General features: G+C 36.2%; 1 protein-coding gene across 1 annotated transcript in view; it reads left to right on the top strand.

Annotated features, from left to right (window-relative positions):
• Positions 1 to 884: 884 nt before the first annotated feature.
• Positions 885 to 15,020, top strand: part of LOC117218580 (uncharacterized) — a 63,500-nt gene continuing 49,364 nt past the window's right edge. Inside the window, exon 1 of the mRNA XM_076523472.1 lies at positions 885 to 1,200. Within this exon, the coding sequence (XP_076379587.1) occupies positions 1,191 to 1,200 (10 nt within the window). The 5' untranslated portion in view covers positions 885 to 1,190. The remainder of the gene's footprint in view (positions 1,201 to 15,020) is intronic.

The following is a 15,020-nucleotide window of genomic DNA, read 5'->3' as shown; positions in this document are numbered from 1 at the left end:
TTCGCGCCTTGTTTTTCTAATCGTTGACGATCGGTCAACTGTAAAAACGAGTCGCGAGCTTCGAATAATCTAAATCTCCTCTTCCCAAATTCTCTATTTTTATTTTTAACAATCCGAGCGCCGATTAGGGAGAATTCACTGTAATTCTAAATGACGCTGAAATTGCGTACAAAAATGGACAGTTTGGGAAGAGGAGATACGATTATTCCAGCTTTGCGCCTTGCTTTTCAAACTGTAAAATCGAGCCGCGTGCCTCGAACAATCTAAACATCCTCTTCCCAAATTCTCTATTTTCATTTTTAACAATCCGAGCGTCGATTAGGGAAAATTTACTGTAACCTCGTCGGATTCGCGACGAATTCGAGGGGGGCCGGGATCCGACGATTTCACGAATTAAAAGCGGAACAAGGGAGACCGGCATCTTAAAGGAATCGCACCGCAATTCCAACAACCGTTTCCGCGCGGATTTTTCGGGCCGCGATTCCGTCACGATCATCCGCGGCCGTCACCGTGAACGTGCCGTCATCGACGGATCGCGTGTGAATCACTGACGGCGCGCGTACCGTTAACGCGCGGGGATAGATTTCGATAAACGGAAATGACGTCGGCTATCGACGACGGCCGGTCCCACCGACGCGGCTCGGCACCGCGCGGCGCGGCACGACGCGGCACGACGCGGCGCGCCGCGTCGCTGAATTTCCGAGAAAAAGGCCGGCGTCGAGATGTAATCGTATTAGACCGCGTGCAAGTCACTGCAAGGGAATCTTATTGGCCGAGAGCGGAGGACGCCCACAATGTGTACGCTTATATAGTACTCTAGTGTGCTATGCGGTGTTCATTCATAGTTTCCACTCCTGTCTAGTCATTCATTAATCCGATACGGCGAGAGTGTCCTTACGGAGCGTGCGCTGATCACGATTCTCAATCGTTCGAGTGACCCCCTTCGAGTTCGCGCTCGCGCTCGCGCTCACGCGTTTACGTACACGTGTGGGTGAATGTGTGTGCGGGGTGCGTCGGTGTGTCGGCCGTCCTACGAGAGAGAACCGAGGAACAGGAACGTGGAACAAAGAGAGAGCGAGAGAGGGAGAGAGAGAGAGAGGAGAGCGACCGGGGGTGAGAAGGAAAGAGAGGCTCCTGAAATCGAGAAGCACAGGCTCGTCGACAAGGTGGATTAACATCGAGCACGGAGAATGCGAATAGGTGAGAATGACTCACTATCAGTCTCGGTTTCATGCGAACCTTCTAGGAAGCGGAGCGTTTTACCGGCGAACAACAGGCCGGTGCCTGTGCTGCGTGGCTCCGTTTAAAATAGCCGATGCCGCTGAAAAATCGATCGCGGTTCCCTCTGCACGCGCGATATCCCTTGCCAAGGGAAAATATTGCCTCGCGTCTTCGTTTTGCCTCGTCCCTAACTCCGCCGCGGTGCCCCGCTTTCACAACGCTCGAATCTTCTTTGGCTTCCTCCCGATTCGAACTTTTCCTCCGTTTCGAGGAACAACCGAGGAACAACCGACGCGAAAAAACCGACGACGATCCTGTCGGTTTTCCGCGATCGCCGGTTTCACGCGACGCCGCGGATGGATCATCGTTCACTCGCGGGACACTCGAAGCTGGATCTCTCTGTACAGAGATAAGCTCCGTCGAAAGCCACTTCGAAAGTGGCTTTTATCGCTTTAGTGGCCGTCGATCGACGACGGGGGACGGCGATGCTTATGGAAATTCGGGAAATAATTCGACTTGTGCGGACGTACGCGTAATATAAAACGACGAAGAATAACAGCAATAACGACGGATTTGATAACAAGAAATTTGATATTTTTCATTTGTGCGATAGAGAATTATTAAAGCGATCGCGCCTACGTAATTATTAAAGCATCGCGCGCGTGTCGCGTGAGCGGCCATTAACTGTAGATTTATGGAACGCGTCGAAATGACGGATCACTAATTTTTTCATTTGCGATTATTATTTGTTCAATTTATATATAATATAATATTATTATATAATATAATAATATAATCGTGTATAATATACGATTATTATTTGTTCAATTTATATGTCACTTGCGGCGAATGTTATAAATAACGTTTGTTCAAAATCGGGATGAATATCTTATTGTTGCCTTTATAAATTAATATCAAACAGCTGTTTTATTTTGTGCTCCGTAGATCTGGCGTTAAATTGTTAACCTCGCGCAATTTTTCATTCGTCTGCAAACGCGTAAATAAATTCTCCCGAATTTTCCATCGGCTTGTGAAGAAACATAATAATATTTTTATTATTATGTAAGTATTTATTGCCTTTATAAATGAAGGTAAATGTTGCAAGGTAAATTATTATAAAAATGGATTAAGAGATACGATTATTCGAGCCTCGCGGCTCATTTTTATAGTCAACAATTGTCGAACAAATGATCCTCTTCCCAAATTGACCAGTTTTGTTTACAAGCCGAAGGAAAATTAGGTAAATATTGCAAGGTAAATTATTATAAAAATGAATTAAGACATACGATTATTCGAGCCTCGCGGCTCATTTTTATAGTCAACAATTGTCGAACAAATGATCCTCTTCCCAAATTGTCCACTTTTCTTTACAAGCTGAAGAAAAATTAGGGAGAATTTATTATAAATACTGAAACATTAATTAAAACACTTTTTTCGAGCTTTCAGTTTTTCCTTGTATTTTCCAAATAGTAAATGGTACTTCAATCATTAAAATACATAATAACCCCGCGATGTTACCGATGATGAACGATGAAAGGGGAGGGGCGGGCGGTCTAGGGTTAATCGGCGGGGTTAAATGGGAATCTTCGGACGCCGTTTAAGAGGCACACGCGATTAACCCTTTGCATATGCACGACTACGGTTGGAATCCGCTTTTACATCGCTAGCTATAGTTCGTGAATGACTAAATATTCCAGCGTGCTGTGACAAATGCAACGTTCGATTACACTCGTGAAATTACGAGTGAAATGCGACGAAAATTTTGTAGGTCGACTGAAACGTCTCAGGACCAAAGTTAAAATAGCTTCGAGTGCAAAAGGTTAATTCGCTTCGAACATTTTCAGTTTCGCCGCTTGGAATTACTTATCTAAAAATCATCGTTCTTTAACCCTTTCCGTGCTGAATTCTGTGCCACTTGCGACCAGTGAATAATAGCGAATCTTTGATGCGATTTTTCTTTATCGATTGCAGCGAACAAGAGGCAAATAGAAATTTCTTTTCACGTTTCAACGATCTCAGTGAATTGAAAATGATACATGGACAATGTTGAATTTCTAAAATTGTCCCGCTGCTTTAAATTTCGTTTATTAATTTTCCCAATAAGTGCATAAAAAATAAGTGCTGTCTTATTCTGTCATTGTTCTTTTTTATTCATTCACCGCTTTCATTTAGACATTTCATAAAACTCTAAAGCTCAACCTTTTTCGTAGTATTTCAATAAAATACTACTAATTTTAATTTAAATAATCCTTCTTTTTTCACTTTGCATATATATATATATACAATATAATTATCACATACAATACAATACAATTAATAAATTTTATTATATATATATAGATATAATATATATATTATATTATATTATATACACAATACAATACAATTAATTAATTTTATTATGTTATTATTATTTAATTGTATTGTATTATTTTAATATTTATTATAATAACTATATATATATATAGTTATTATATTATTATAGTTATATTTAATTGTATATATATATAATACAATTAAATATAACTATAAAAATATATATGTATAAATATTAATATATAAGTACAAATAAATATCTATATAATATAATATATTATACAAATATAACTATAAATATAAATATATACATTTACATATTAATACAAATAAATAAGCTTGCGCATATAAAATATACAAAGTCATAAAAATAATGTAAAAATAACGTCTTGCACTATATTTTGCCGTTTTACTCACCACCGAAAGAGTTAAAAATCAGATATCGCTTACACTAAAGCGCAAAGCGGAGACGTACGAGACGAAACAAATTTTCGGACAGACCGCGCGGCTCTTCAAAGCTCGGGAAAAGCATTGTCAACCGGCTCGGACGATCGGTTGAAGAAGATATTCCGCGGCGGTTCCGTCGAGATCCGATCGTAATCGCGTGCCCGTAGCAGAATTTTTGCTTTCCCTCGGGCATCAATTTTCCCCGTTGCGTTCTGTCGTCGTGGCGAGTAATTCCTCGCCGAAGGAGACCGCGCGGGACCGAGCCGTGCGGCGCGGCGCGGCGCGGCCCAGGCCGGTTTTATTTTTCGTGGTCGTCGGCGTCGTTGGTGATGCTGCTGTTGGTGGTGGTGGATCCTGATCCTTATCGTTAACGAAACTAATGGATTTCAAGCTTCTCCTCGCATCAAGGAGGCGCAAACTTGCCCGTAGCAAATCGCTCGTGTGCCACGGCTTCTCGCAACGAGCTCCGAACGCTCGCCATTCACATCGGGCAGAAGCCGGTCGAATTTTTTATCGCTCGTTTTATCCCCCGATCCTCGAAACGTGAATGAAAGAAGAAGAAGAAGCGGCCGCGGCGGCGCTTCCTCGATGGTTTTTCGGCGAGGAATGCCGGCCGGGTAATCGCGCCGCGACTCTCTCCCCCCCTCTTCCCACCCCGCGACTATTTCAGCGATCTTTGTTCAAGGAGAATCGCAACCTTGACACAATCGCTATCAGCACTTGTTTCCGATGCTATCAGCCATCGCGCCGGTGTAACAATTTTTAACACTCGACAACTATGGCACTGAACGCGACCGATCTAATAATAGCACCGAATTCGTAGAGGTTTCGTAGAGATTGTTGTTCCGCGTATTTTATGCCCCCGCGGAAAAAAGGTTAGTAGACGTCGAATGCAAAGCCGATGGAAACTTTTAAGGTATTGTTGAAGAGAAGTTCTGTTGAATTATTGGCCGCCTCGGCTTACTTGAATTATTAAGAGAAGAAGTGTATTTCTATTTATCGATGTATATTTTTTACATGTAACATCGTTGCACAGTTATTGCAAAATACTAAGTAAATTCTCCGGAATTTTTCTTCAGGTTTTAAATGAAAATGGACAGTTTGCGAATTATTCGAGCCAAGCGGCCCGTTTTTATAGATGTTGGCGATCGGGAACTGTAAGAATGTACTGCAAGGTTATTTATTATCATTATAATATGTATACTAATTATTATATATACCTATTATTATTATTATTATTATTATTATATTATATATTGGTATATATTATTATACATACCAATTATATATAATAATAATAATAATAACAATAATAATTGATATATGTAATAATTATAATATATATATTGGTATATTATGTATACCAATTATTATTATTATTACTATATATATAATATATTATATATATTATATATATAGTATACATAATATGCCAATATATATTATAATTATTACATATATCAATTATTATTATTATTATTATTATTATTATTATTATTATTATTATTATTATTATTATATTTAATTGGTATATATAATAATTGATATTTGTAATAATTAGAATATATTATAATTGTTACATATAATAATTGATATATATATATATTGATAATATATAACCTATATTATATAAATATATAATAATTGGTATATGAATTATTATATGTATACATACATCAAGTATGTATCATATATCCCAAATCGTTCATTTTTATTTGCAAGCCGATGGAAAATCAGGTAGACTATATTGTACTTCGTTAGTGAAGTGCATAAAGAAATCATGGAAATATTCGTATTATTTCAATGATTGCAATAATCCAGCTATCGATCTGCCACATCGATATTGCCTCCCGGCAAGATATAAACAAGAACGGGACATCGTATCAGGACTGGCATCGTATTATGCAACATAATTTTAAACAGCAACATGAGACACGAAATGGTGGTCGTGGTGCACGTGTGACGCGCTGGTAGCGAACGTGTTGGTAATCCGATGCTAGAAAAAAAAACGATCGTTTTTTCTTTTTTTATTAGCTCGGAAGAACTGTGTCGTTTTATTGTAGAACATTAGGGCGAGCATCCGGAAAAGACTAGCGACAATTTTTCTAGAATGAATCATACTTGACGCCACCTATTTAACCCCGATCGCTACTTGTCACGTATCGACTTTATCTCGCAACGCATTAGTGCGACCGATTACACGATACCGGAGTTATTCATCATTTCGACACACTCAGCCGATAATCTACAAAGTATATTGTTCTACGGAAGGTCTCCGCTATAAATAAATCGCGGGGCTGGTACGGTGAATTTTTTTATTAATTCGAATCGAGACAGCGATCCCCGTTCGTCCCTTATTTTCCAATTCGTCTGTCGAGAACAAACTGGAACAACGGCAAAATATTGATTCCACGGGAGAAAAGACAATTCAATTTTTATGTCGCTTCTTTGGGACGGTTTTTGAAAACGACAATAATCGTTGAATCGCGGATTTTAGGCGTTTAGGGCAAAAATAACGGAACGAAATATCGAAGTGTGGAAATAGAAAATTTGGAGGGCAGTGCTTACACTTTATTACATTTATTACATTTGTTACATTTGTTACATTTGTTGTATTTGTTGCATTTGTTGCATTTGTTACATTTGTTACATTTGTTGCATTTATTACATTTATTACATTTATTACACTTCATTGAAGCAATTACATTTTCATGTAATCTCTGTTCCGTAAAATTTGGATAATACATTTATCCGTATTTCGCATAAAGACATACTAAAATCGCGAACAAATAATTTATTATATATTATTATTTATTTACATAACAAATAATTTTATATTATAATATAAAATTATTATTATTATAATATAATAATAATAATATTGAAAATCATACTTCGATATATATATATTAATTAATATATAATATTATTTAGCCATTTACGCGATCGAAGTATGATTTTCAATATTATCAATATTTCAATATTATTATTATTATATTATAATAATAATAATTTTATATTATAATATAAAATTATTTGTTATTTAAATAAATAATAATATATAATAAATTATTTGTTCGCGATTTTAGTATGTCTATAATATATATTAATAATATTATTATTATATTTTCAATATTATCAATGATTATCAATATTTTCAATAATTGTCGCAGATAATCTTGATTACCCAGCAGTATTTGTTTCCCAAAGCTTCCGACGTGAATCGTAACGCACGAAAATAAGGAAATCGTCGCGCAGAAAATCGTATTCCAAAAGCGGCGCGAGACGATGAGTCGAACGCGGGTGGGAAGCATCGCCGCAAAGTTAATGGAACAAATTTTAACGACTAGCAGGAACTGTTAACTGGAAACGTGAACACCGGGAAATCGGGCGGTTTCCGAAGCTTGGCCTTGCGTCACGAGAATTTTCCATCTTTCCTATCAAGGTACGCGAACCGTTCGGAAAAAGCCCCGGCCATTACGCAATGAAGACGATAGAACTCGGGGAAACCCTGCCGGCATTACCTGGCCGTTGTTGATTCTTATCGGGAAACTGGTCTGACAATGCAACTCGATTGAGCGAAATATTATCGCTATTGACACGCGACTGCTTCCATCGTAACGCAATGCAACACGTTCAGCGTTCCGCAACCCAATTTCGCGCAGGTTTCAAATAGAATCGACGTAACGCGAAAACGTTTCGATAAACGAGCGCGACTTTTTCGAAACGTGCGCGAACTTATGACGACCAATGAGCATACTTTCGATTATGTAATTATATAAGTGCACGTTTTTAATTATGTAATCGTATAAGTATGCTTCCAATATAGTTGTGTGAATATATTTTTTGCCACTGCATTAAGCAAGTACGGCGATTATATAATCGTATGAGTATACTTCTAATAATGTGATGACGTCGATATATTTTTTAGTTATTTAATTATATAAGTACGTTTTTTTAGTTATACAATTGCGGAAATATTCCCACTTCTAATTATATAATATATATATAGTTTTTATTATATCGTTAAGCAAGTATAATAATTATATAATCGTGCAAGTATACTTCTAATAATGTAATAATGTCAATATATTTTTAATTATTTAATTATATAAATACATTCTCAGTTGTATAATACAGTTCTAATTATATATATATATATAATTATGGAAGTATAACAATTATATAATCGTACCAGTATACTTCAAATAAGGTAATAACGTCAATATATTTTTAATTTATTAATTATATAAATATATTCTCAGTTATACAGTACAATTATAATTATATATATTATTATGGAAGTATAACAATTATATAATCGTACAAGTATACTTCTAATAATGTAATAATGCCAATTTATTTTTAATTATTTATTTATACATATACATTCTCAATTATACAATACAATTCTAATATATATATAATTATATATAATATAATATATAATATATAATTATATGGAATAATTAATATGGCATTATATAATATATAATATAATTATGTAATATAATAATTATATAATTATTATAGATATATAATTATGGAAGTGTAACAATTATATAATCGTACAAGTATACTTCTAATAATGTAATAATGCCAATATATTTTTAATTATTTATTTATACATATACATTCTCAATTATACAATACAATTCTAATTATATATATAATTATGGATCTATATATATAATTATATAATTATATATTATATAATATAATATATAATATATAATTATATGGAATAATTAATATGGCATTATATAATATATAATATAATTATGGAAGTATAACAATTATATAATCGTACAAGTATACTTCAAATAATGTAATAATGCCAATATATTTTTAATTATTTAATTATACAAATATATTTTCAGTCACACAATAACAGAAGTATACCTACTATATAATTATGGCAATACGAACAAACATATTTTTAATCACATAATTACACAAACACATCCATCCTTGTCTAATTACTATACATAATTCGCGCGTGTTATCCAAGCATCGTTCGCAAAGCCTCGCCGAAAAGATCGATCGAGCCTAATCAACGAACAGAACCGGAACCATAAGATCGAAGGCGGAAATATTCGTTCGTCGATGATGCGAATAATAAATACGCGATCCGCGCGAGCGACTGGCGAGCGTGAAGATTCGGTGTCCGCGGGCGCATGTGTCGAGAGACACAATAGCGTTCGCCTCCTAGCGATCTAACGAATCGCGAGGGCATTAAAAAGTGATTTGGCTCGCGACGGCCGTCGTCGTCGTCTTCGTCGAGCAAGGCTGTAATTGAACACGGGCATCGTACTGTTACGTGTAACCATTCTTTTCAACGGCACACAGGCAACGAGATGATTCACCTGCGAAATGACTCGCTCTATTCGGAAGGATGTTCCGCGGGACTCCGCCAGACTACCGGTTAATTAACGACGTGACACCGTAATTGACGCGGTAATTTGATCCCCTTGTGGATGCGCGTCCACCCGTGTGGAGCTTCACGTGTCCCGGGGGCCGAGCGTTAAAAAAACCGCTAAATTAAAATCCCGGGGCGACCGGCACCGTAACCGGGGCCCGCAGCGGGCCACCTCGGCCGGTGCTTTCTAATTTGCAGCGCATAATATTCGAATAATTTGCACGCGCTAATGGGACCGGCCGTGGGCCCGCAGAAACGCGTGGAACCGCATCGCGCGCGCGATTTGACGGAGCAACGAGGCTTCTTCTTCGTCTCCGATTGAGTCGAGGCGAACTCTGTGCAGGGGCGTCGAACTCGAAAGGTAACTTGGGCCGAATAAACAATGCTTGACTTTAGGTGGGCCGCAAAAAAGAGAGATCAATGTTCAATGATCAATGTTTTTATATATTTATATAAGCTCTCTTATATTTATATACCCTTAATTATAATAATTATATTTATTATTAAAGTCGCTATAGTTCATTATTTATGTAAGCTCCCTTATATTTATATACCCTTAATTATAATAATTATATTTATTATTAAAGTCGCTATAGTTCATTATTTATGTAAGCTCCCTTATATTTATATACCCTTAATTATAATAATTATATTTATTATTAAAGTCGCTATAGTTCATTATTTATGTAAGCTCTCTTATTATTTATATACCCTTAATTATAATAATTATATAACATCCTTCCGAATAGAGCGAGTCATTTCGCAGGTGAATCATCTCGTTGTCTGCGTGCCGTTGAAACAAATAATTTTATTTTGACTGGTACATTGTAATAAACACATGTATAAAGTTAAATTATTGTTTACGTTATTGGTACTTGACATCTCTTCTCTGATACCTATCTTTCCTGTTTCGGGAAGAAATTTGATTGGCCGAGACTACTTTCGAAATTTCTAATTCACATTTCTGTTTTATTTTTACTTTGCGTCGGATATATTGACTGGGCCGCAGAAATGTTCATCTCTGGCCGCATGCGGCCCGCGGGCCGCGAGTTTGACACCCCTGCAGTACGGCGTTCTGTAACACGGTTTCGCTGTAACGCGACAGGATAAATTGCGGGGACCCTCGTTCAACGCTGCGACCTGTAACACTCTGTTTCGCTCTGACGCGATAAGAAAATTGCGAAAATCTTTGTACGATACTGTACTTCGACAGAATTGGATAGCATGATTTTTGTTTAACATAAATAATAACTTATAATAACCTTAAAATAATAACGGGAAGGAATAATGAACTATAGCGAATTTAATAATAAATATAATTATTGTAATTAAGGGTATACAAATATAAGGGAGCTTACATAAGTAATGAACTATAGCAATTTTAATAATAAATATAATTATTATAATTAAGGGTATATAAATATATATATTGTATTTATGTATATAATATATTTTTATATTATGCTAATATTATATAATATAATGTATATTATATATATTTAATATAGATATATTAATATCTATATTACAATATATCCTTATATTATATATAATATATATATATATATATATATATATATATATATATATATATATATTTTTTTATATATTATATAAATATAAATTCAAAAGGGAGCTGCAGAATTGTCTATCTCCGTCCAATGAAATGACTACGATGACCTTGTAAGAACCGGCAATCGAACTAAAATTACAGATTTTATTTAAAGAGGATAGAAAGTGCAAAAAATCTGAACGAACAAAAAGGTTCAGAAGGCGAAAGTGATATCGTTCAACCGAAAAAACTTTCTCGTTTGATTGTACTGAGCAGTGACGAGGAAGAAATTTATTAAATTAAGGTTGCATTAAATGAAAATAATATTTCTTATTTTTCTTTATCATTTTGTGTGTTATACATACATTTATATTTTTATAGAAGTTAAATTGTCTAGCGTGTTTTAGGTTATGTCAATATTCAGGGGTTTTCAGAATTCCCGTTACGGAAAAGTGTTCCTCAGGCGATTCGAAGGAACTTTTTCCTCAGCGAAAATTTTCGTCGCGGCTTCGTTGACGAGTTATTAACGAAAAACACACGGACCAATCGAGTTCCACGTCGAGCTCGCTAGAGCGCCGACATTCGCCTGCTGTATTCGCGCTCGGATTGGTTCCCGGTTTTCGTTAATAATTCAGTAACGAAGCCCCGACCAATGTTTTCGCTGAGGAAAAAGTTTTTACAAATCAACTCAGGAATCAGATCTTCTAAGCGATTCAAAACTTTCTGGGACACTCTGTATATTTGATTCGATTTCTAGTCTTGAGCCACTATAGTGAGACATTTATGCTACCATAGATTGTCCACTTCGGGTTTAATATACTTGTTTGACCTTGTTATTATTATTGCACAGTGTGTATTTTTAACATAAAAATTGTCGGACAGAGTTTTCAAAATTATAATAAAACTTTATAATAAATAGTAACTTTCTTAATAATAACTTTTATAATAAATAATAATTTATAATAAACAGTTGTAATGAAAGTGGATAAGAGAAACGGAAAACGGTGAAAATATTTCAAAAAATATGTTTGTTACTTCTTTGCTCCAATTTGTTGCAATGAAGGTAAGAGATTTGTACTTCTCGCTTAAAGATCTGCGACGTACGAGAGCACCGAAACCAGTGTTTTCGGACTGCATTCACTTTCATGTTGATTCGAAACGGTGTAAAATTAAAAGAATGTAAGAACAATGATGAATCGCTTTTCGCTTCTTATGATTATCGGTGGAGGACGTTTTAGATACGCTGGAAGATAGCAGAACGTGCGATGAGTAGATTGCCCGATTCTTATCTGAAATAAGGAATGTATGCGTCTATTGCAATCCAAATTTTATCTGACTTAATTGATTTCAATACGTTGAAATCGATATATCATCGTTCAAAGTTTCTTGTAACTTTCGCGTCACTTTTTACCATAAATGCATAAATTCGACGAGCGACCTGTTTAAGCGAAAAACGAGGCACGTCGAGTCTCTCGGCTGATTCATATCGAAAATAAGACACCTATGCGTCTATTGTAAGCTAAATTTTGCCTTACTTAGCACAATTAAGTGCCGAATATTAGCTCGAAAAATTCAGGCGATATCAAAGCCATTTAATCAACGACACCGAAACTAGAAAGTGAAAATTTATCGTAGCAGAAATATTGGATCTGTTATTTCGTATTCTACAAATCCTAGTAACAATATTATATAACATATATTATATATATTATACAATTAACAATATATTATACAATTCAATTTGCACAATACAGTAACGTCTCCCTAATTTTATGGTAATCGATTGTCAGCAACTATAAAAACGAGTCGCAAGGTTCGAACAATCGTATCTCCTCTCTCCAAATTGTCGCATTTTCGTGGACAATCCGAGCGTCAATTAGAGAGACATTACCGTGTATATTATAAATTCGTCTAGAGACCTGTTTAAGGGAAAAACGAGGCACGTCGAGTCTTTCGCACACAGTAAACTGTACGATATCGTCAGCTGTCAGGCACATAGCAACGTAGGTATGGAGTTCCCCGCAACCAGTTAAATGCGTCGCGCGACGCACCTAATCGTCGACGTAACGTCTTATCAGTGACGTACGCGAGACCGTATCTTCCCTCCTCGAGAGATGTCATCGTTGTTTTCAAACCTTCTGTCCCCGTCCGATGCACGGATAAAGCGTCAAGTATTCGCGGCTCTCGGCTTCGTCTGGCCTCTATCAGTCAATATTATTACGAACGAACGTTGTTCAATGGCGCCTGATGTCGATCGAAAAAAAAAAGAATTACGCGACGATCACAACTGATTTGGAATTTATCGTTCCGGCTAATTAATCGAACACAACGATTTTCGACTTGTTCGGAATCTCTTTGTTTGGAATATTACCGAACGAGAGAGACGTCCGTGACGTTCGTTTCTTTTTCTTTTCTTTTCTTTTTTTTTCACGGGAACATCGACGACGGTAACGTTGGCAGTAAATTCGATGATGAGTCAAACTTGATTGAAGATTAAAATCATGCCATAAACCGATTCCCCGACTTTCTGTCGTCGTCAACGGATTCTCACGACGTTATCGCTCGTTTAATCCGATATTCTAACTGGGCTTACTCATCGATGAAAAAAATGACAGGTGGATGGAAAGTTGCGCATTTGCGTTTTACAGCGAGTTCTCGAGGCTCGGCGAGTTTCGGGGTGCTATTGTTTTCGAGGTACAGCAATGTCTACCCAACTGACGCTCAGATTGTGCAGAAAAATGGACAATTTGGGAAGAGGAGATACGATTATTCGAGCCTTGCGATTCGTTTTTATAGTTACCAATTGTCGACAATTATGAAAAGGAGTTGTAAGACTCGAAGAATCGTATCTCCTCTTGCCAAACTGTCCATTTTTGTGGACAATCTGAGCATCCAATTAGAGAGACATTACTGTACACGCAATTGTAATGGGGAAGGAAGACTTTTTTTCTTTCAAATTTGAGATACAAACGCTTCGGGCGAATGCAGTAATTTGAAAGATGCGCTTTGGAAGACGGAATGAGGGTTTAATTGCTAGTAAAATGACAAAGTAACATAATAGTAGCATAACACACATTAATATTAATATTTATTTATATTGTATAATATATATATATATATATATATATATATATATATATATATATATAATATATATAATATATAATATATTATATATTATATACTGTTATATATAATATTATATATATGTATTATACAATATAAATAAATAAAATAAGTAAAATAAATATACAATAAATGTACAATATATATATATATATATATTGTATATTTATTTTATTTTACTTTTTATTAAATACTCGAGCACGCTTAGCAAAATGACGAAGTAACATGGCAATAAATATATTACGATATATAATAAATATATTACACTGAACCCCCAAAGTCGACCATTTAATATTTCAATACTTTGAAGAACACACGATATAGTACAAAATTGCAGGAAGGCGCTAAAAAGTGGAAGAAACTTAATTTCTGCATTTCTCAGCCGAATCGCACGTTCCAAATATCGTTGGACATATTTTTATACGATTCCCCATTTCCCTAAAAACGAATTCGCAAACTAACCTATAAATTCTACAAATGCTACAAAAACATTCTACGAACTCCACGAAGCTGCGAACAAAATTTGTCTACATCTTCCATCGGAATCTCGTACAAAATCCAAATTTCCGAAACGAAGTACGAATTGTACCCCGGATCTATATACTTCCTTTTGCGCCGTAAACCTATAAATTCGCGACAATCTCTAAACAATAAACGAACCGAGGATCGTCGGCAAGACGATCGCGAAGAGGCGCGCGCCATGTCGTTGCGTCCGGCGACGAGTTTAGAAAAGAGAAAATTGCGGAAAAGTGGCGGCGGTGGTGGTGGGGAATTTGGAGAAAGCTCTTCTCTGTGGTGGGGGGCCAATCTGGGGTTAGCGGTGGCCGTAACGAAATAATCGGCGGGCACAGGGGGGGGCCGGAGGACGCGTATCTATCTCCCACGCAGAGCGCACGGCACAGAGTGGCAAGGTTCGGCGAGGGTGGTGTGTGCGCGCGG

The sequence above is a fragment of the Megalopta genalis genome, chromosome 7 (genome assembly GCF_051020955.1).
Source record: "Megalopta genalis isolate 19385.01 chromosome 7, iyMegGena1_principal, whole genome shotgun sequence".
Lineage (NCBI taxonomy): Eukaryota > Metazoa > Arthropoda > Insecta > Hymenoptera > Halictidae > Megalopta > Megalopta genalis.
Note: the sequence above shows the minus strand (reverse complement) of the source record. Positions and strands in the feature narration are given on the sequence as shown.